This window comes from Haliaeetus leucocephalus, unplaced genomic scaffold (genome assembly GCF_000737465.1).
Source record: "Haliaeetus leucocephalus isolate CR32 unplaced genomic scaffold, Haliaeetus_leucocephalus-4.0 Scaffold384, whole genome shotgun sequence".
In the NCBI taxonomy this organism is placed as follows: Eukaryota; Metazoa; Chordata; class Aves; order Accipitriformes; family Accipitridae; genus Haliaeetus; species Haliaeetus leucocephalus.
In genome coordinates, this window is record NW_010972820.1 from 627,044 (window position 1) to 650,564 (window position 23,521).

At 36.7% G+C, this 23,521-nt stretch overlaps 1 protein-coding gene across 2 annotated transcripts in view; it reads right to left on the reverse strand.

The window, feature by feature from the left end:
* EPHA7 (EPH receptor A7) overlaps window positions 1–23,521 on the reverse strand; it is a 162,337-nt gene that overhangs the window by 32,412 nt on the left and 106,404 nt on the right. For both annotated transcript variants that reach the window (XM_010573338.1, XM_010573337.1), the window contains exons 6-8: window positions 9,733–9,857; window positions 6,124–6,292; window positions 191–299 (exon numbers count right to left, since the gene is read on the reverse strand). In XM_010573338.1, coding sequence (XP_010571640.1) covers window positions 191–299; window positions 6,124–6,292; window positions 9,733–9,857 — 403 coding nt within the window. The remainder of the gene's footprint in view (window positions 1–190; window positions 300–6,123; window positions 6,293–9,732; window positions 9,858–23,521) is intronic.

Below are 23,521 nucleotides of genomic sequence, written 5' to 3' on the forward strand. Positions count from 1 at the left end.
TTGATTTAAGGGTGTCTTGCCAAAGTAAGAGGACAAACTGTATAATTGATAACAGGATTTAAATGAAAATTGTCCTTACTAAAAATGACTTCTGTTTCAGGTTTGCAAATTACTATCCCAGATTAGACTATGTCTCAAGAGTTCGCAAGAGCAGGGTCAGATGTGCTTATGCCTATGCAAGGTGCAATACCTTCGCCCGATGATGAATCCAAACACCATGAAGACCAAAATGATGGTTCCTGCCACAGCAACCACAGCTATGATAATAACAGGATTCTGTTCACTGGAAACAGCCGTGGCTACAGACGGAGCACAGAGAAGAGATTAGTTTAAAATTATTCCCTACAAAGGAACTGCAAAAAATTAAGCCAGCCATCATGAATTGCAGACTGTTAGTTTACCTTTGCCTGAAACCATTACATTGACAAAGTTAGTCTAAATAAGGGCCTCCATTGGAAATTCATCCAAATGCTGGATGAGTTAACGATCGTCCACAGGGAATAAAAAGGAGCTATGCTGGAATTGACTTGGCCAAAGTGATGCAGCCATTAGCCAAAAGCCAGCACCAGCACCAGCCACTTCCACTCCATCCTACTGCTGCACTGCCTTCTGGTTTTGCTCAGTGGTTGACCCCTTCCTAAAAGGGAAGAGCTGGATATCCCTGTAAGGGCGGACAGTAGGAGAATAATCCCTGAAGAGCTCTGCTTCTAGCCTCCCCTCTAAAACTGGTTGCTACGACTTTGACGGTACCCAAGGAAATAGTGTCTTAACTATAAGAAGAATGTTTGAGATGAAACGCTATCTATTAAGACAGATGTCCTGGTTAACATATTTCTATCTTTTACTGCTATTAATCATTGTAAATTGCTATTATTACTTCTGATTTGTTTCTGTTAGCAATGAAAAGGTACTTCCACATATTCCACATAAACCGGAATTCTCCATGCTTCAGAGATTTACATGCTAAAATTATAGTTCTTTTTATTCAGATATGCCAATGCTATTAATATATGCAAATGTATGCATGTCACATTAACGTAAACCAAGGATGTCAATACTTAGTGTGAGAAACCTCAAGGTTTGTTAAATACATTGCTTGCCTGACATCTAATGAGGGTGGCCATGTACGCAGTTGCATTAAATGAGCACAGCTCTGCTGAACTCTGTGAAGCTATGCTGGTTTGTAACAGTGAGGATCTAGCCCAAGGGACTAAGAACAAAGGACGAGACATCAGGCAGTGGTGCTGAGCAAGGGACTGTGAAAGTGTGAGTCATCTGGAAGCAGCAGAGAGATAAAAGAGGAAAAAAAAAAAAAAAGGAAACCCAACTGATAGCTGATTAACTAAATTGTAGATGGTATGTTAATATAGTTAACTGCTGGTAGTGGTAACTGAACAGGAATGTCTCCACGAGGATTTTATGAATTCCACAGAATCAAGGTCCTGTTGCAGACTTCAGAGGTTCCCACAGAAACAAATAAACCAGTCTTTTCTTTGCTCTGTCTTGGGAGAAGTGAGCCAATCAACGTGATTTATTTTGTCTCTGACACTGACCTGTACCAACTGCTTCTCCCCCAAAATAATAAACCCCTTGTTACACTACACAGATATAGAATAATCTGCACTGGGGGGAAGTCCGCCCGTCCCTCCCCTTCAGCTTTATTTCCTAAAGAAACTTTGTAATTTTGTATGTCCTACCTAATGCAGATGAGGAAGATCTCATTATTCATATCAGTCTTTAACTGAAAAGAACAAAAGCTTATCTTTGAGTTACTATAACTTTCTGAGATACCCAGGTCAGTAGGACACTACTGCACGCCTGCATATATCCCAATTGTGGAACTTCTAGGAAATCAGTGGTCACTATCTCGTGCAAGAGTGTAGGGGCACAAGTAATAATAAAACTCAGTTCCTGTAACATCACCAGGCCATCAAAGCGGACAATCCCAAACAATGTCAAATTCATGTAAAATAAATACAGCATTTCCTAAAACTGTTCCCTTCTCTCTTTGAACTTCAGTGCAAACCTCACTTGGAAGTCAAGAAGAGGCAGCATCCTGTCACAATGGCCAGGGTGCAGAGCTGCATCCATCTAACAGTTTGGAAAAACACCCAGTGCAGCCTGTCAACTAATCTAGCAGCCAAGTTGAGTGCATAGAGGTTGACATATGTGAGTGGGCTGCTCTGCATAACTGCCTCACAGATCTTGGGTACTGGCACATGCTGGAAGCAAACTGAGGGTGTTATTTGGGCTCTGGAAAATGGTGGGGACATGGTACACTGGCCAACTGGTAGGATAGGTGGGATGCAATGTATGATTAATTTTTACATCTTTAAGAAAAAAAAAAGGTCTGATTGTGGGCATGGTCTGGTATGAATTCAGTGACAGCAGTCTAAGACATCTGCCTCTTTTCAGGTACTCTGTGCTGCTTCTCTCTTCTGTGTGATGAACTCAGTCTGTTAGTGTAAGGGTCAATCAGAGCCCAGCTGCTGGAATGATCACTGCGGTTGGGCAGAAATAAAGATGCGAGAGTGTCCTTAGAGGAATGATTTTGGGGTGCAGATAATCCTTTCAGGGGGTGCATGGCATGGTTACCTGTCACTGGTGCTGCCACAATGGTGATGGCAGGGAACCCCCAGCAGGACAGGGAAGTCTGCCCTGACCTCTGCTTAAACCGTGCTCACCCTCAGAGTGCGAGACGGGGACCTGGTGCTGGGACAGTCAGCTACAGCTGACACCTAATCTGACGTTATGGTATTTGCATATGCAAATGAATGAGGCAATGCTTAATTTAAAAGACTTAAAACCACCTTTTAAATACATAGTCGTAGGGATGGGGGTGGATATCCGAACACTCCAGGGGATTTAAAAAGGCAGATCAGCTGTAAAAGCTGTGCTGCTCCTCCAGCAGCATTTTCTCATGCAAGCAACCTGAAATGTATGATCTCCAGAAAAGAATTCCTGATGAAGTCCACCATGAAAACTTTAAAGAGAAACTGGATTCATGTAGGCCAAATATTACTTTCTTAAGTATTCTTCTTTATGTCTTCTATAAAAATTTGCAGTAGTGTTATTTCAGATATTAGGAATAAATTTTACATCTGCTTATTACTTCAGCCTCACTTGATTTAAACTGATTCATGGCAAAAGGAAAATGCAAAATCTTCTTGATGCCAGGTTGTGCTGAGTCCTTTTACTTTAACAGTGAGAGCTGTAACAAGTGGCAAAATCCCCTTTAGTTACAAAAAGCACAGGACCATCTTTAGATCACTGGCTAAAAGTCATGTAATATAACTTTTAAATACCTCAGTGAATCAAAAGATAAAATTACCACTTAAGTGATATTTTATGTATTTGTATTTTCTCCCTGAGGGACTTCTGTCTCTAATAACCAGCAATGATTTCAACAAAAAAAATATAATGATTAAAGTACTTTGACCCATGGCAAACACAGTATAGAACAGAAATATCCTGCCTTTGTAAAGCATTTTTACTTCATAATTTTGAAATTTTTACATAAATATGTATGCAATGCCCAACATGTATGATATGTGCAAATACAGGTATAAAATATGTATATTTTACATATCAGATAATATTGATATAATGGACGTAGTTCCTCAAATATTGAAAACTGGCCATGCAGTTTCTATCACAATTCATAAACTGGAGCATAATACAAAACTCTACTTAATCAACAGCACCAACCAAAAGGTGCCAACCAGTTGAAGTGCGAGGAGAAATGCAGGTAGGCAACATGACTAGCTGACTGTGATGGTCACTATCTATATTCTTACATACATAAATATATGTGTGTGTATATATATTCTTACCATATATATATATATTCTTAAAATACTTTGACACATTTAAAAGCTGCATTCAAAAACCCACTGGAATAACGAGAAGCCAATGCCCCTAAACTGTAACAGAACACTGGTTTACTGCTTGCCTGTACAGTACTTCACTTGAGGTATATTTCCTAAAAATGATGCAGTAAAGGTCTTCCTTTAAAATGTTAACAAAAGACTAATTTGATTAGCCTGCAAGTTCTGATAGAACTACAAATAAAATATGAGAAACAAATATTTTTGTGTAAAACCATTCTAGAAGAATTTAATGGAATTTACTATCTTTTTACCAACATTGCAATTATTTCTGAAAACCATATATGGAAAATTGTGGAAGCTTATCCTTGATGGGAATTATATTCTACAATGTCCTCTCAAGATAATGGAAAAGATACCGCTTTTAAAATTTTCTTTAATGAAAGCACAGGACATTTTACACGGCATGTCAAAACACAAAGCTGGCCTGTGACAAAAGAAAAATCTGCTGTGCATACTGGCCAAGTATGTTGCTGGTTTATTTGCAGTTTTTCATCACCTGAGTCAGAGGGTACATGAGCGCGGTCAGTGATGCATTTATTCGAGGATTTCCTAATCTTCCATATGTTGACCAAACTCCAGTCAAGACTGTTCACCTCTGAAATTGCCTTTGCTAATCTTTGTGGCTACCAGTATGCTTACATTCAGTAGATAAAAATTACACAGGCAATTAAGGAAATACTCGGGAAACATTTTGTTCTACTAAGTTTAAACCACTATGGACAATAAATTAGCTAATTAGCAGAAACTTATGACAGACTTTTAATTTGTTTTCCAGAAATCTACTCAAAATAAGAAATTACTTCTGTCTGTACCTCAGGCTCCCATTCTGCAAAATGGGCATTGTGCTACTGACTCTTTCTAAAGCAGAACTCTATGGATGGAAAGTATGCTATCAGACACAGAGCTAATAACATTAGTAATGACAGTTTATTACTGTTATTATGATAATTACTATTTCAATTATGTCTATTAGATATGTGGTATTATTCATTACTGATAGTTTTCATATTCTTTGTGGAACCAAGGTGGAATCAAGACCTAACTACTGTGTTTTAAGAATACCCACGAATTCTTCAGGTGACACCTGGCTGCAATTAATAAGATGCAATAGTGTGTGTCTGCACCTTAGACGATAGGCTGCAGAGAGTGCAGTGAGCAGAGATGGCATCCATACCCTTTGAACCTGTAGGCTATGTATTCTCAGCTCCAAATCTGGCTGACCTGCTGTCAGGCAGGTTGACCTGAAGCAAATGACCCAAAATAGAGTCACCAAATTTGGGTCTGCGACAGAGTGGTGAAGCTGCCAGGGACACGGGCAGTTCCCGTGAACGGGCTCACGGCTGCCAGGTCTCAGTGATGGAAGAGTTTCTTTCTGAAGACCCAAAACGTGAAAGATTTTCTCTAAGCATGCATGCACGTATCTACATGGCTCAGGAGAAAAGGCATCAGTGTGATTTTTAGACAAATAAGGGCACAAGATTGGTTTCAGCATCAAGGAAAGATCAAGCTCTCCCAAAATGTTATCCCTCTGCTGAGATGTCACAGCCAGATTCTCTGGTGTACTCTACTGAGAGATCTTGTACTTCAGCTTCATACTTTCCATTGTGAGTGTTTTCGAGAGGTTGTTTTTTCTTTACACAGCTTAAAACTTAGTACATGAGCCTTGAAGAAACCTAGTGTCTTTGAGACCTCTGTTTCTTTACTAAATCAAGTTGAAGCTAGCCAAAGAACTCAAAAGACACTGAAGATGGATATACAGCTTAACCAAGACACACACATAAACCAAATTATAAAGAGTTTTCTCAGGAAATCGAACAGGGAAAAAATGACCTGGAGAACCCTCTGTGGGCTGAAATCTCCTCTTCCCTCCTCTCCCCAGTTACAGAAGAATCTAGTAGAGTTACTCAGCTCATCACTACTCACTTCTCTTGGAGGGGGAAAGAGGTTTGTATCTGAATGAAAAGAAACTATTTTTCTTTGCATTAGAAGGACATCAGAGGAGAAGAACCTGATGTTACAAATCTTCTCCAGATAATTATAAAAGTGTAATTTGTAGCTCTATGGTAAAACAACTAATTGAAGCTCATCCTTCAAAATACAGTGACAACAATCCACCTTCATGTAGAACTTCATTCTTTCTAGTTTTAATAATGTTACCTATGAGTCTTTCCTTTCTTGCTTTACTTACTACTTCTCTTGAGAGTATTAATTTAGTATAAATCTAACTGTTTACCTGTGGCTTCTTCTAGTGTGGCAACATCCAGTCTGGGGCTGTAATTTCCATAACCAGCAGCAGTAAAAGCACGAATCTGGAAAACATACACTGTTCCTGGCTTTAGGTTATTAATGGAAGCTGAAGTGGACTTGGTTTTCACTGTTGAATAGGTCCTCTCCCTTTGATCCTGAAAACAATAAGACGAAAGATTAAATGACATTTACAGGTCAGATTTTATCATAGTTGCACATCAGCAACTGACTGCCAGCCTGGGTAGTTTATTTCAATTTGTCGAACGCTTTTTTCCCTAACATAAAAAATAAAGCATACTCTGTGGAGTACTACAAAACACTGTCAATGCAATGAGGAGCTCTAAGTGTAACATAAAATTCAAATGGGATGCTCATGTTGTTACTCATAAAACATCCAGACATGAAATGATTGCTTCTTTGGCTTTGATTACATTTTATGAAATTTTGATGAGAAAATAGCTTGACCGCAGCTTTCCAGGTGGATCTGTGGGGTCTGAACAGTTCAAGGACAGGGAAATCTGTTCTTTCATGGTAAGAACACCATTCCTTTTTACCTTCCAATACCTTTAAAAATTCCAATACTACCAATGTATAACTGGCTGGATTTTGCACCAAATTCTGAGGTCCTTAACTCAGTTTTCACTTAGCATTTCATCTCCAGCTTTTAGTCTTTTCTCAGGTTTTGACTCTATGACATCAAGAAGAACCCAGGGAAAGAAGCTCAGTATGACACCTCTCAAATTTGAAGCTGTAAGATTACAAACCCTATGAGTAATAACTCACTTTCAACCACTACAAAAGCTGTATCATAGATCATTACAGTATTCAAAAAGCTCTACTTATTCATCACATTTACTGATCCAGATTATCTTTCAGCATAGATATGTGCAGCCCTGTTGATTTTCAGTGGCAGATGCAACCCTGATTTGAAGGGCAGAAGAGATGAATTAACCAACCATCTGAACGCACCACATGACCAGAGAAGCATGAGCCGTACGAGGCAGCGCTAATGAGACGGATACAGAGGGAAGGAATAAATCTGTAACTCATTTCAATAGTATTTCACCAGCTAAAAATGATGGAGAACCTTCCCCCTTGCAGTCAGTAAAGCAGCAAACGCTTTTTGCTGAGATAGAGGGTTAAATACAACATACATGATTTCTTTTCTGAGATTCAGTAATCATTTCTCCTGGGTCTTGCCCAGTCTGTCATTTGAGCAAGCCCACCGGCTCGGCTAGCAACAATTTTTCATATCTTCTCCAAGACGGTTTAAATCATCTGTAAGTGAGGACCATGGTGGAATGTATGTTGGTATGTGAGAAAGAACAGGAATGCTTGGGAGATGAGAAACAAGTGTAAAGAAACATAAACAGTCAGGTTCGGGACTGTAAGCCACAGTGGAATTTCAGAGTTTGGGTTTTGATGCATAAATGAGGCTTATTTGAATTGCCAACAGTTCTTGCATTCAAAATAAGTAAGTAACAAAGAAATTAAAATAACCTGCACCAGAAATCTCACAGGACAGGCTTACTTGGGAGATTTCAGGCAGTTTCCATTCCAGCTCTAGCCAGAAGTGAGAGGTGAAAAAAAACACTTATCAGAATATTTCAGAACCACAAAAATGTTTGATTCAATTTGGCTCTGAAAAGAGCTGAAAGTTTAGATCTTTTTTTTTTTTTCTTTTAAACTAATGGAACAAAACTTAAACTGCCTCTGTTGTTCTGAGCAAGAAGCTTATGAAGTACTTTTCAAGCTGAACTGCATTATTTTGGAAGGAAGACAAGCATTTAAGCATTTATTTTAATATTGTCTCACTGAATTAAAGGTATATAGTCCAGTTTATCTGTGACTGTTCGTAGGATGAGCTTCTTACTCTCTCTTATTCATTTCACGCTAATAAGTATAATACTGGTAGGTTTCCCTCCTTTACTAAAGACCTTTAACATCAGTTCTTGTCTTTGCAAACATAGGAAACTGGCAATTAAATTCTGGTGCTTATTTAAAGTAACATGAATATATAGGGAAAATAATAAAAGCCACATTCTAAAAGCTATTGTTATATGAAAAGTCTAGTATCTTGATCATTTTTCTGTCATTTTTCCACTACCTATTTAAATAAATTAGTTTATTTTAACAGGTTAGAAACTACTCTGCAGATTAAAACCCAAGTTTTAATTTGTAGTTTGTTTTTTTAAGGGGTTTTTTTGTGCAGAGAACAGTTTTGCCTTTGGTAAATACGTAAACTTTTTTTTTTTTTTTTTAATGTATGGGCTTTATTTGTGTGTGTGTGCACACAGATATGCTTGAGGAATAAAAATTACCTGCTAAAATTAGTAAAATATCTTTAAAAAATTGTTTAGCTATCTGTACATATCTGGTAAATTTTGTTATGTCACTAAAGTGAACAACTTAAACTGGGAGTTAGCATCAACAAATAAACATGTTATACCCTTCCCAGATCATATAAAGGTCTTTTGATAAGTATATTTGTGTAATTCAGCACTGAAAATTAGATGTGACACTTGATATTATATCCAATCTGGTCTGAATTTACCTAATTCTATGTTACCCAGTAAGCTGACATGCTCTTTTTGATACAGAGCTATTACCTTGTTTGCAGAGATGAAATGTCTTCACAAGTGATCACAAAGGAGCTCCTTTGTTCATTTCTTTGCATTTTAATTCTTTCTTTTTTTCTCCCAGCATGTTTTATAAAAATTAGGAATATGTTACGTGTTGCAGTAAATTTCCCAGGGAATCTGGAGGAGTCACACTCGGTCTGGGTCCCATGACAAATATATAGCTGCACAACCTGCCTTCACTCTGCTTTCATGCAGCTTACGGTTGCATGTGGCCCTACTTATATGCTTGTCAGAATTTTTTTATTCTGGAGTACTTCAAAGTTATCATGAATGTGGGCCTAGACACGCTGAAATGAATGGCAAAACTCGGACTGACATCAATAAGACTGCAATTTCATTCTACCAGAAACAGAGATCACTTCATCTACTATTGAAAAGCAGCCCTCAATTCATTATTGTGTTGAGAGAACAAGTGAAAAATAAATTCCACAATGCTGGGACTTTTTAGAAGGACAAATAAGGAATATTTATCAGCTGAAACTGTAGGAAGTGCTTTGGAAGTTTTCAGACATCGAGTGAAGCTGGCCAGCTCATACGGAAATACCAAATGCAGTCAAAAGTTGTATTATTTGATATATCATCTCAAGACTGGAATTACAGCGACACCGAAGGAAATGAAACAAGCTTTAAACACAATGTAGAAGAGACAGGAAAATGACAACTATCATGGTAAAATATCCAAGTCCAACTTAACAATAAAAAAAAAAGTGGAAAAAAAGGCAGATTTAAAGTGGGTATTTCATTTTTAGAATACCAAAATACAACATATGAGACATAGGATAGCAATAATAATTGCAGTGATTTGCTAGTTATTAAAGATGAGCAAAATCACTGTGACTTTGAAGAGACAGGATAGTTGATAGCTGATGGCGTTAACATTGTTCCACAACACAGCAAGCGAACATGAAGCAAACAGAACATTGTTGAACATTACAGATAATCTTAGCACTTACTTTCTCATAATACTTGATTTCATATTCAGTAATGACTCCGTTGGGATGTTCTGGTTCCTGCCAGGAAAGCTCCACGCTCCTCTGCAGCACTCTCTCTTTCATTACTCCACTAACTTGCGAGGGAGCTGTTTGGACAAGATGTGTCAATAAATAAAAAGCAAATTTGTTGGATGCCTAAAATCAAATGTCATTACTGATCCACCCCATGCTGAGCCACTTTCATTAAGGTAAAAGAAAGCACCTTTTCATAGCTCACAATTCAAAGTTAATGAATATTCAAGCAGGACCCTATTACTGTTCGTAAACTTAGAATGGAAATCGAATTAAAGTGCAAACAGCAAAAAGTGGCATTGTTCAAGTTAGTGCAAAACTGAGATTGATGGGATAGGAATAACAATTAAGCAAATTAATTCTGATTAAGATAGCAAAGTAGATTTTTAGATTGATGTGTAGTAAATTAATAGTCTAAATATTTATTGCACATGTTTCTGAAATGCTCATAAAAAGAAAAATAATGTTTTAGAAACAAAATCACATTTTAGGCTGATTTCATATAACCGATTCCAATTCTGCTTAAAAAATAATCTGTCACACTATCTGATTACGACATGACTGGGTGATGAAAACAGCTTTGTTAAGAGACTAAACCCCCTCTTTTTCAGTAGTTGAAACCTTTCCAGGATATTCGTTCTTTAGAGCTGAACTTTCCATATTTGGTCTTGGCATTTTTTGTAAAGTGTGAGACAATTTAAGAAGTAGATCTTATGAAATAAAGGGGACACTGTCTTCCTCCACCTCACTCTACAGAGACATACATACATGCACACTTGCATGTATGCACACGTACACACAGATTTTCCTAATAAACATCACCCACAAACAAGCACCTTTTGAAATAAAAAAAACCCAACCCAACAGTGTACAAGCATTATAGAGCCATTGACTCTTATTTAAAAATGTTTAAGAGAGAATGTAATAAAATATGAGACACTGAAAAAGTAACTTGCTTTATCAGCTTATCTCATGTTTACAAACGAGAAAGACGGTGGATTTTCTGCTGATGTGCAGTTCCAAAGGAGGCCAAACATCACACTTTTCCTCAAACATACATACTGCCTATAGGAATGTAGCACAGAAGTCCTGTAAAACCATAGCTCTTTAAAAAACAGCTATGGCATTGGAACCATACAGAACTTGATCTTGTTCTCTTTCAATTCAATGGAAATAACTGAAGGGTGTAACACCGCTCATGCAAAAGATAAATAAAGAAAGGACCTGATCCTCAGCCCCCTGCAGTTAAAAGCAAAATGACATTTATGTGTACAGGAACTGGGTCATATTTGGAGGAGCAGATTCAGACACAGGAAAGGAAATTAAAACTAGAGATAAATTTATTTATATCTTTTTCAAGTATAGAATCTAGTACTGATTCTATGCTTGTTTGTTTGAACAAAAATTCTGAAAATTTTAAATCTTTTTCTAGGTAAAAAAAAGAACAATCTTCTTTCAGAACTGTATATGAAGCTTCCACTATGTAAAATGATGTACAGTCTTCAGATAAAACCAGATTCTTATCCCATGCAATAGGCAGGTGAACTTCACTTTCTTTATTTAATTTAAAGAACACAGAAATAAAACATCTAGAATGTGCTCTCCTGTAGCATTAAGGATAAAATTCTAATGATAAAGTAAAAATATCTACAGCACAATCAAGACAATAATCGTCTAAAAACCTTAAAATTTCATTGTTAACTTCTTAGTTTAATTGTGAAGTTTCTAGCCTTTTTTATTGTAACATGTATATTTATGTAGGTTTTTAAATTAAATTTATTTACATTTCATTAGAGGCTCCAAGAATCCATGAAAATTAAGGATTGAAGCCCTGCATGATAATCTTCATCAAGAACTATTATGTTGTATAGAACCAATATAATCAAAGTTGAAGACCTCTTAATGTAGACTGCCTAGCTGATAAAATCATAAAATCGTATCATGCAAACACCATGGGTTGATACACCATTCCAAAGCCAGGATCACTGTCTTTCACTCTTCTTGCATTCTCTTTCTAAAAGCTTAGAGCATTTTCACTCTCTAATTAGTGAGATATATTCTTTTTTGTAGCTAAGAGTCTGGAATGCAGCAAACTAATTTACTCTGTCTAGTTTTCTTTGCCATGATTAACTAGTTGTCTTCTTTGTCTAAATGAGTACCACAGCATCCTGGCTAAATTTCAGCGAGGTCATTATATTTCATGTATAATGTTCTATCTCATCCAGATAAATGTTTTCAAATTGCTTATTTTACATTTTTAGATGTCCAAAATTGTTAATGTTCATACTTATCATGAAACAATTTTATATTACCTAGGTCACTGGAGTTTGTTCTCAACATTTGCTGCCTTTTGTTTTAGCTTATAAAATTTTTGCATTCTGTTGGTCATAGCATTCATTTTTTTAAAGCAGTGAAGCAAAATGAACTCACATCCTCTGGTATTAGTTAACTCTGCATATGTGGAGAAGCAACAGCAATGCAGAGAAGGAGGAACAGAGAAGGGGGAAGATTTTAATCGTGAAATTAAATATACTATGTGAGATTCCTACTTAACATCTGTACAAAGTATACCACAAACAGGCATATTCCATTCTTAAGGAATTTCCATTCAAAACAAAATCTCAGTGATTTATCAACATTGCAAGACAGCATTCAAAACTCTTAAATAAATGCACTCTAAAATATATTTCTTGTCAATTAATATTCTTTTCATTCAAGAATGGTCAGATTAAAAGCTGGTTTTGGTTTGGGTTTTTTTTTTCATTGTGTTTTGGCTCCCCCCCTCCCCCAACTAAAAACGTGCTACTTTTCATTGGTGGAAGAACCACATGAGGAAGAAGAGAAAGTCCAACCCTGCAGACTGTATATGTTGGTAGCTCTGAAGACAATGATGTTGTATATAATTCTCATAACACATGATATTCCTAAAATGCAGTAAGTTACATAAGTTTATTTTGTGTCCCCACATTTGTTGGGGGAAGAAGGGAATCATCAAATTGGTGGAAGCCAGAGTATCCTCCTCTGGCAAGGTATACACCACTCTGTTGTTACTGCAAGAATATCTCTGTGAACTAGAGCAATCACGTAAGCCAGTCTATTGATGTGAGAGGCTAGATGTATATGCTATCTTTATTCTGCCTTTTGGGTTGCATTTCTTGATCTGTGCTTAATGAGGGTATATAGGTCAGAAGCATTTTGTTCTTTATTCTAGTATAATAATTTCCTCTGTATTCTTACTGTGCCTTTCTTACAGACTGTTTTGTATTCATGTTTTATTTGTTCTGGCTTCCTCACACTTCCTTTTAAACCTTTAGCCCACTTCTCTTTGCCTATCCATGTTAATTAATTAACAACCTATTTATGGTTTTGAAACAACTATGTTTGAGGAAGCTTGAAAATGAGTTAAAACATACAATTCATCCCTAAATACAAGATAAAATATGATATTAAATCACACACACACAAAAAAGCCAGAATTAAAAATACCATTTTTGTTCCCATTGCTAGCTAAACCAATGTAATAATAATAATAATAATAATAATAATAATAATAATAATAATACCCCATAACTATTTCAGGTATTTTTTTCTTTTAGTAGTCTAGTTTTTGCCTCTGTATCCATAGCAAAGTTGTTCATGATAAAGACACTTCTTAACAGCATTTCTAGACAACTAAGTACCCAGTCCTGAATGACTTGAGCATGCATAATCCCTGCTGTATCACTTCAGGTTACAAAGAAGCATCACTTGCCAAAATCGTTATTTCCATAATATATTACACTGGGGGATACAGGCTGTTCAAAACACCATTTGCTATCAACTTTCTTTCTGATATACCTCATCTCTTCTTTTTCTCCTTCCTGCTGACACAACATCCAATGCATCAAACACACACAGCCTCTCAGGGCTAACAGGCAGATGTACCTACACATGCTGCATAAGAAAGTACTTCGAGAATGACAGGCTCTCAGCACACTCATTCACCTTTTTTAAATGCTTCAAATATACCATTCAGCAAAAGGAAAAATTGATTTTCACCAGGTTTCAACATCACAGCCACAGAGAAATATAACTCTGCTGGGCTTTACTGATAAAGCCTTCAAGTTATATAGATTTCAAGCTGGTCATCATTTTCAGATCAAGTTACAGAAAAAGTTAAAACTGAAGTGTCAAAAAGAGCAGGATATTCCAATGAAATATTCTGTTCCAGAGAGAATACTGCATCTGGTAGACTGATGTGTTACATCCATACTGCTAAGCCAAGCATATGGTATATTATTAATATGTGCAAATATTTAGGTATAGAAAACTGGTGACTGTTTTGGAAGGCATTGCTTTTAGTCCAGATTCCTCTGAAAATATTATAATATAATATTGCTCATGCCTTTAATCTCTAAGCTTAGATACTCTCTGGTTCTCATGCCTAACATTTCCCTTGATCCACAGTGTACACTTTCCAAAAGACAAAGTGAGATGCAAAATTAAATCTTTTGCACTTTGTATCAGAAAAAAAACTCCAAAAAACCCATACAAAATACTAAATCAAAACAATAAAAACTGAAAAATGAAAACAGGTGAAGCTGGAGTTTCACATATAAGAGGAACTAGGCATAATGCACGAATTGCTAGCAAAAAATCAGCTCTAACACCTTTCTACTGAAAAAACATAACTCGGCTAAAGAAACCTGCCTAGCCATTTCTTTGAGATTTCCTCAAGTCCTGCATCTTGAATGTGTCTCAATTCCATCAACAGTATCAGTCATGGAGACTTTTAATTTGATACTTTTAAAAAAGTGTCTCTAGAAGCAGCATCCCGGGTGTTTAGTAGTTCACGTGTATAAAACAAACTATTAAAAATCCTCAGAAGTAAGGGTTTCAATTCTGTAGTCCCACTTCATGCAGAAAGTTTCACAAATGAACATGAGCAAATGCTCCCAGTGCAAGATCAAACCCTATATTAACAAATGCTACCAAATCCACGTTTGCAACTCCAGCTTCATGATTTGTTACACAAAGACTAATGAATGAATGGGCTATCAGAATTCCTTAACCATTTTTTTGTATTTCTTTATCTTATAATAGCAATGATGTGCTTAAGGATATCTGAGCTTCGTCTTGTACTTGCTGAAATCAACAGTAACACTTTCATTTTCATAGCACGGGACCCTTACAGCCCTTCCCAAAGGACGAAAACTCTTGGCTTTTGGCCTCTTTCCTTTTCATACCATGAAGATATACAGCAATTGCTCAAAACCACCGGCTTTTCATACAGCAGCAAAGACATCAATTTTTACATCCCTATAAAACTGTATCTTAGGGCCCAATGTAAGTTTTACATTACATGAAGCATTAATACCATTTTTCTACAACAGTGTTCTACAGCAGTTGGGGGCTGTTTCGAGTATTCAGCCTGAAGGGGACATTGCTAACAGGCGCAAACCATGGAAAAACAGAGATATTGGCATCCCAGTGGTTATAACCTACTCTATTATTTCTTTTTAAAATGTCTTCGCTGTCTCCTTTCTTGGCAGAAATCTTTAGATAACAGAGTTGCTTTGACTCTACATCTATTTTAAGTGCGACTGGAATCTGGCGTCTTACCAACAACAAATGCAAAATGAACCCATGTATATATGAAAACAGTAGCAGAAAATATACTGTTGTTAGCTCTTAAATGGTTGTTCAGGAAGAGAATACAAAACTCCATATATTCTATTAACAGGCCTGCCACAAGATTACCCAAATGGCACCCTTCTGCACTGGACTGCATACTAATTTGCTCCCAAGAGATAGCATGTAAATGAAGTCATAACCTGGCCTCCCACCATGCTCTGGTTTGCTCTGAGGGGAAACTTTGGCATGAGAATTGCCGAAATTACTAAATAAGAGTGGTAGGCAAACAGAATATACACCCCGAGGAACTGCAGCTGCTGCTGTGAGGGGCCTGGGGTAAGCGTGTGGCCCCACACTGGGTTTCGTGCTGGTCTGACGCAGCGTGCCTCAGTGCACCTGCCCTCGCTCGCTTCTGAGGGGCTGTCTGATGTACACAGATGACACTGGAAACAGAACCTTGACAAGGGTTTGTAGGTATGGGGCAAATTTGAAGACTTTACTGTGTAGATATTTCCCTTATTTGTTTGTTCTGTTTCCTATAAGGATACAAAGGCTTTGTGTGAAAAAGAATTAGATATAAAGTTATATATATGTAAATGTATCTCTATCAATTGTTTATTATATTTATTATAATATTAAAATTATTGCAAATTTCAGAGCACCGTAATATGGTCGTGCTACTCAAGCCATGATAGAAAGCTGCCACAGCTTGTCCTTTGAATGCTTGGGAAAAAATGCTTACATTTCTCTTCATGTTTACGCTAATACGTACAATAATTTTCATGGCATTTTATATGACAGTTCATGCAAAAAAGATAACAGAAAAGAATACGATAGCTCTTAAACTGAACATTATTAAATGGATAGACGGAAATTCCTAAGATTTCCTTTTTTGTTACAGTGTATTTCTCTCCCCTCAGTTAAGTCTCCACATGACAAAGCAGCCCATGATAAAAGGTTATTGAGTACCACTGTATTATGCCATTAGTACCCATTGCTTTGGATCAATGACAGAGAAATTCCCCACTGTGTTTACAAGCTGCAGCATTCAAAAAGAGACCCAAATAAATCAGATATTTTACACTAACAATATCCTACAGAGAAGCCATTTTAACTTCCTCTCTGACATACTTTACTTTCCGGCTCATAAATATAACACAGTGTGCTTACAATGCTCTGTAAGCCACGAGCAGAGGCACACACAGCTCTCCGGGCCACTTGGGGATGTCCTGAGTACATGTAACAGGCAATGAAGTTAAGTAATACTGGACTGCATTACTCCATTACATTTTTTGCCATTGCTTTTGTGCTTGAGAAACTCTCAAACTACCTGCTGATTTACAGAGAGGATCAGAAGCAGTAGTTACCTGAATACTTTTGCAAATCAATTAATAAATGTAAGTCAAAAAATGAGGGAAAACAATAAATACATTCCTATCTCCTACAATATTATTAGCAAAGTTTGAAGAAAGTTTACGCTCAAATAGTGTTCTTACCAAATATGTAGTGATTTACTAATTGTCCCTATCTGTTCTTTATCTGATGCATTTAAAATAGTTAATGGTTTGGTAATTCCTTCATCAAGCTCAAAACTCACCAGCTGGAATTTTATTTGTTGTCTACTCTTGCAAAATTCTGGGGAGGGAAATGAATAAAAAGAGAGAAAAAGAACTTACCGGAAAGAAATGAAACAGTTTACAAAGATCAGGGCTGACAGTTTGTCTATCACGTTTTGGGTTTTTTTTCTGGTCAGAGTCTACATCTAGACCCATTCTATGAACTCCCCTGTTTCTCCTGCCTGACATTTGGTACAAATATTATTGTCATGTCTGTATCCCATTTCTTCCAAAACTGGTGACTTGGGCATCAATCAGTGCTGAACGGATGCTGAGTTGCGTAACAAGTGACAACATCGACTCCCAAGGTATCCACAACTCTTGCTTTGCGAATAAGTTTTGACATGTCAGGCACAAACCTGATTATTACAAATGTGTTAGAGTAACAAACCAGCCTTACAAATAACAGAGAGGGGCTTTTGTTCTCCTGAAGCATTTGTTTTCCTTTGCAGAAGAAATATTTCTATGTTAATTAGATTTTTCTTTTGTCCTGCCTTCTTTTGCGATTCATCTTTCATAACTCTTTTTTTTTAGCAGAAACATCTGCCACCAGCCTTGCAGTAAATCCTTGGCACACAGGTATTATTCTTCATTAAAGAAAACAAAACACCACAAAACTCCCCAAACATGAGGATACTCTTTTCCCTGGTGGGCTACTCAGACACATTATGTTCTCCTTCTGTCTCCAGTCATCTCTGCTGGCAAGTGTCAATTACAGACACAGGTTTTAGGGAATGGAAGGATAAAGCACAATTTACAAACGCTTTCCTCTGGAAGCAGACAGGTGTAATGACTGAGACTGTTTGTTGTAATTGAATTTCATGCTGTCATCTATTCAGTCACAAAAAGATGTCAGCTTCAAGGATGCTACTCATGGGGAAAAAAAAACCCAACAAAACCAAACCAAAACCCCTTAATACATTCTCATTGCTACTGTATAGCTAATATTGCCACCCTAGTTTGACTTCTCTGAAGTTGCTTTTGCTGGAGAGTTTGAGGTGAATAGAATGTGGCTTTGGAGGCCTATGGACTAGTACGATTATGCTTATTTAGTGTATGATGTCCAAGACACAACTGAATGAATTCCAGCCCCATAACAAAGCATTTTGTTTCAGACATAGCCAACCAAAATCTGGAAACAAAGTGTCATGCCAAAAAAATAAAAACAGTTGATCAAATATTAACAGAAAAGCATATAAATATTCTATAAAGTTGTCAGCACAAAACAATAATTATCACTGTGCCAGAGGTTTGATCAAACTGACGTTTTCAAAGACATAATTGTTCAGTGGGGAAAAAAAATATTACTCTACTAACATTCCTAAAATGTGTACAACTTCTGTTCCAGCCTTCCAAATTCCTGTGAAATGCATTATAATGGCACTGCTAACGACGGGCTTATTTCTGAAAGCAGCATGGGTGGTATTCACAGGGAACGTAGGAAGAATTCCTTGCAAAAATGGCTTGCATTTTCTTCTCATGTTATGAGCCTGTACTTCTCCCACAGAGCATTAAATATCTATAATTTAAGGAGATAGATAAATATATGTCTGGGAATCTCTGCTACAGTGATAAATACAGAAGTAAGAAGCCTGAAGTTAGTGACTATGCATGGGAGTGAAAGTCATGGCCGTGAGAGGAAGGTCAGGCACAGCAGTCAGCCTACGGCTCCCTCGGTCAGGGCTTGTGGAAGAAGCAGTTTCGCTGACCAGAGTGAAGTCACCACTGTGGAGAACTGCCACGGACATAAATACAATAATCAAAATTTCCCTTGAAGTAAAAAAATTCATGTACATTCCAACAACTGAGAAAAAATCCATTTGATACAATGTTGATTGTCCCAAATGAAATAATTTTGGAAGTATGCACGAGCCGTTCAAAAAATACTGTCATGCAAAAGCAGAAGGAAAACCTCTTATCTTAGGGGGAATGTATTTTGTAAAGTGAAGCTAGTTGATTGGTTTAAATATACAATATAAATTAATGTCTGCCTATTAAACAGCAATAATTACTTTAGAGACAATGCACGTATTTACTTAATAATAAAATAGACAAAATTTGTATGAAAATATCTTCAGTTTGTTTACATTTTCTCTTTTTTGTAACTAACAGTATTAAAACTTGTAACAGGAATAACACATTTCTAGGACTTATGCAACTATATATGATAAATTGGCATGATTTTTAAAAAATGTAACCCTACCATCTATAACACAAACAGTAAACTCTAAACATAATTTCAAAAAGACCTTAAATATTCTTCACTTTGAGTAGACATTTGTTTCTAAATCTCCTTACTGCTTAAAATAACCTTTGATTTGGGGGGAATTTTTTTTGTTATTTGGGAACATGCTATGGTTCAACGCTTCTCCAGCTTCTGCTCACTGGAAAACTTTGCACAAAGACTTGTCTGATGCAGAAACTTATTAAACTGGAAAGACATCAATCATTTAATGCAAGAATTTACTACGTGGTTTTAAAGGCTGTACAGAATCATCATCTTCTTACAGACTTTCTAGTGGCTTCACTTCCCTGAATGCTATGAGGCTTTAAGGGAAACCCAAGTTCTATATCCAAAGGTTAACTTCTTGGAGATTTAGATTATGAAAATGTCAGTTGCACAAATTATAAACCCATTTAGCTTTCTGATTAGTTCCACTTTTAGCATATCATTTAGGGCTCAATTCTGACCTCTCATCAATTATATTTTAGTTTAGCTGCATTGATTTTATCTAAGTTATCCTTGCTTTACACCAATGGAACTAAGATCAGAATCAGGTCCTAAGGGTAAAGTAATTAAAGATGTTATTACCCCAACTGCTTATGCAATGTAGCTACATCATTAATTGATTACAATGGTTTTTAACAAAAATATTAAATTTCTTTGCCAATTTTACAGATACAGGTTTTTACTCTTTTATTTCAGAAATAGTTCTGGATGGGATCCAGACAATCTAACTTAGGCACCTGGGTGCACCTACCATGTAGGTGACTATAGCTCTCCTAAATTAAGTGCTTAAGCTCGCCCAAATGGCTTTGCTCCTTGTGACAGAGAGGTAAGTGCACTGCAAGATCCAGAAAGAGATCCTGCCTGTTTAAACTAAGACCCATAAATCTGAAAACATCTTCATTTTAAGGCCTTTGAAAAACTTTCTCCAGTGGCTACAGAGTGAATTTAGGCGCTGATTTCAGGAGCAACGGATGACCTGGTACACCAAATAAACCCGACACATAACATTTACATACTTTTTAGATGACGTAGACCCCATCTTCCTTACACACTATCTAGAATTTCTTCCTATCTCCTAAATTTTCCTTGTGAATTTAAGGAGGTGTATTCCTTGATCCTTATAGCACCCTAAGGTAATTAGTCTGGAGTCTGCTCTGACTTACCTCTCATGCAAATCTTGTAGGATCCAGGTTTCTACTTACAATAGCATAAGTCTAATTCTTGATGACCTTAGAGGTATTTTAGCAAGCTGCTAGCTAAATATTGTAACTACTTACGTAACTTCAACTTCACAATTGCAGGGAATCAATTTAATGCAGAAAATATTCCTAAGTAGAATTCAAGCGTGAACTGAAAGTTTTGTAAGAAAAAAAGAGCACAGAACAACAAAACCAGAACAACAGCTTCTGGGTCTGATTCTTTTTCAATTTTTAATGATGTGAATAACTAGCGACTGCACTGACTCCTTTCATCCTGGATGTTGAACTTTAATCAATATCCAGGATGAAGGAGATGAAAATGGAGCTCTTTGCAGTAACAGAAAACCATGCAACGTTTAGTCTGAAAGGTTAAACTTAAAAAAAAAAGATATAAAGCTGGTTCTGTTTTATTGCAGAATTACTCAATATATTGGAAAAATAAGCAAAATTGCATAAGCATCCTTGAATTGTTTGTTATGGTTCTATTTATCCTAAATAATAAACTTGAGATCTGATTCTCCATTCCCTCACTCATAGTGAAGGTATTGGGAGAGTGCAGGGTTGCTCTCTCTTTCAGACTGCATGCAACACATGCTGTCCTGTTAAATAAAAGTATGGAAAAATGGTGTCTACACATCTTACCAGTCCTTCCAGGTTGTAAAGGATACAGCAAAAAGACAGTAAAACTGGCATGTCACAAAAGAAATTAAACTTGAGTCACAACCACAGCAGTACCCTGTGTTTTAAAGAAAATTACTATTTTCCTACACTGACTGTATAGATCATTTTTCAATTACTATTTTTCTTTGAGAGGCTGCAAGTCTACAGTAGAAATTATTGCTACCTACATGTATATATAGCACAAAAGTTGTATTCACCACCAACATCAAAAGACTTAAATTTAGTGATTCCAAGGCACATCACCAGTAGAGCAACAAAATTTACATGAGTGAGCAGAGTGTACAATATGGTTCGTATTTAGATTAGCCAAACAATATGACATCATTTAGACCAACAGTGTATTAAATACCAGAATGCGCAAGGTTGCATAGTATGCAAACAGAAACAGAAATAGGACTATATCCTCTGAATATCAGTCTATTGCCTTATTCATTTGAAAAAGCTCCAGTGTAATTATTTATACTCATGAATATATTATAATATACATATTAAGATAGATATACATCAGAATCATGAACATCTATAGCTTCTTTCCTTAATGAATATGGTCTCAGCACTGCTTACTCTATGAAATGAAAAAAAATAAATTATTGGTACTGGAATTTCCCATGATAATAAATATACTGAATGTTCATTACTCTCCCTTAAATGTGCATATAAAAACCCTGCCTTAGAAAATAACTATGCTAAAACACTTAGCAACTCCTCTCATGATCATTCAATGATAAAAATACTCAATCTACTCATTACCTAGATATGAGTTTCTGTAGCTCTTTATGTGAGCCCCACAGAAAAAGGTGGAATAGTAGAGAAGCTACTTAACTAATCAAAGCTATACTGTGCACATGCTCAAGGATAATAAAAAAAGCAAAAAAAAAATTCCCCTTTGTTCTGATTAGCTAACAGTGGTTGAATTAGTCATAAAATAAAGCTGGCAATGATAAGGGCATGTCTTATTTTAAATCTCTCCTTGAAGGTTTTTTCTTTTTTTAACCTTGTAATTTCTCTAATCCAAACTAAATTAAAGGTTTATGAAATACGCATATAAAGTCAAATAATATAAAGACTCATGGCACTTTTATAATAACATCCGTATCCCACAGGAACCACTCAGAACTTCATACATGCAGTATGTGTGCAGATTAGATAGGATAGATACCTTCAAATGGAAATGATTGCAAACTGATTTTAGAGTGGAGCACCTAACAGGCTTATCTTTATTAAAAAAGCATTTACTATACACTGGGCTGCATACGTTGCAATGTTTAAGGTAGTGTACAATTTATCAATAAATACAATTCTCCTTATCTGAACACAAATTTCACCCTCTTCCCAAGTGTGCAATACCTGCCTGGACTGATCCCACCTAATATTGCACCTGAGATATTAAAATACAAGTCTAGTTTCCTTAAGGTCCTTTCAGTTAGTGGAGAAAGAGATCCTGCTTGTCATTTAGATCTCACGGTAAGCAAGTCTTAGGTGGGCCTTTTAAGTTAGATTTTTGTTGCTCCAGGTGTGTCCTGAGATGGAACCTACATCACTTGACTGGTAGGACTGTTTGTTCATGCTACATCTTTCGCAGGGTCTGGGTTTTTTTTGTATTATCTTATTATCATTATTCAGTTTTAAATGGTTAGTCTAATACTTGTTTTCTGTGCTAAAAATACAAAGATGCTAATTTCTGGTATTTGTATCAATTTATTACCCATAGGCGGGAACTAGCCTCCCTAAGTTAAACTCTTGAGTCTATGCAGTAGATGCCTAATGAAAAACCCTCCCACGAAGAAATCTAATCAAGGAAAGGGGCTGCCCCAAAAGGCCTCTGGGGAGACACCCTGTCTGGTGCAGCTCAGGCACCCAGCTAGGGAGGCAGGACTTCCCTCTGAGGGACCTCAGAAGCATCTGCCACCCTTTAAGAGGTAAAACAGGCATGCCCTTTAAGGAGTATGGCTTAGAGCTTAAAAATCTGTGTCAATAGGTGATACAAAGCAAAGTTTGGCAGAAGGAGTCCACCACCTACCCACCTTTCTGCTGCAGTCATTAACTTTTCTCCAGGATCCCTAGAAACCACTCTCACCCCTGAGATACAAATAGACTTTTGAGTTTCTGCAATTAATTTCCACAAGATTGTATTCTGTGAAACACACATAAAAGATACGTAGATATACATGATAAATTAGCATTGTGACTAATGCAGGTTTGTGAGGTGTGACATGCAAACAGCTAGCCAGCTGACCTCCAGCACAACAGCCATATAAGTGACTTAACAGTGTCTTAAGTGACTGAGCTTGGACTGAAGTTACAGGATCACCCCAAATTGTCCTTAAGTCCTACATTTTACTGTACAGCAAATCTATCCAAATTACATACTCTAGTGTTAAGTATGTACTTCTCCCCTT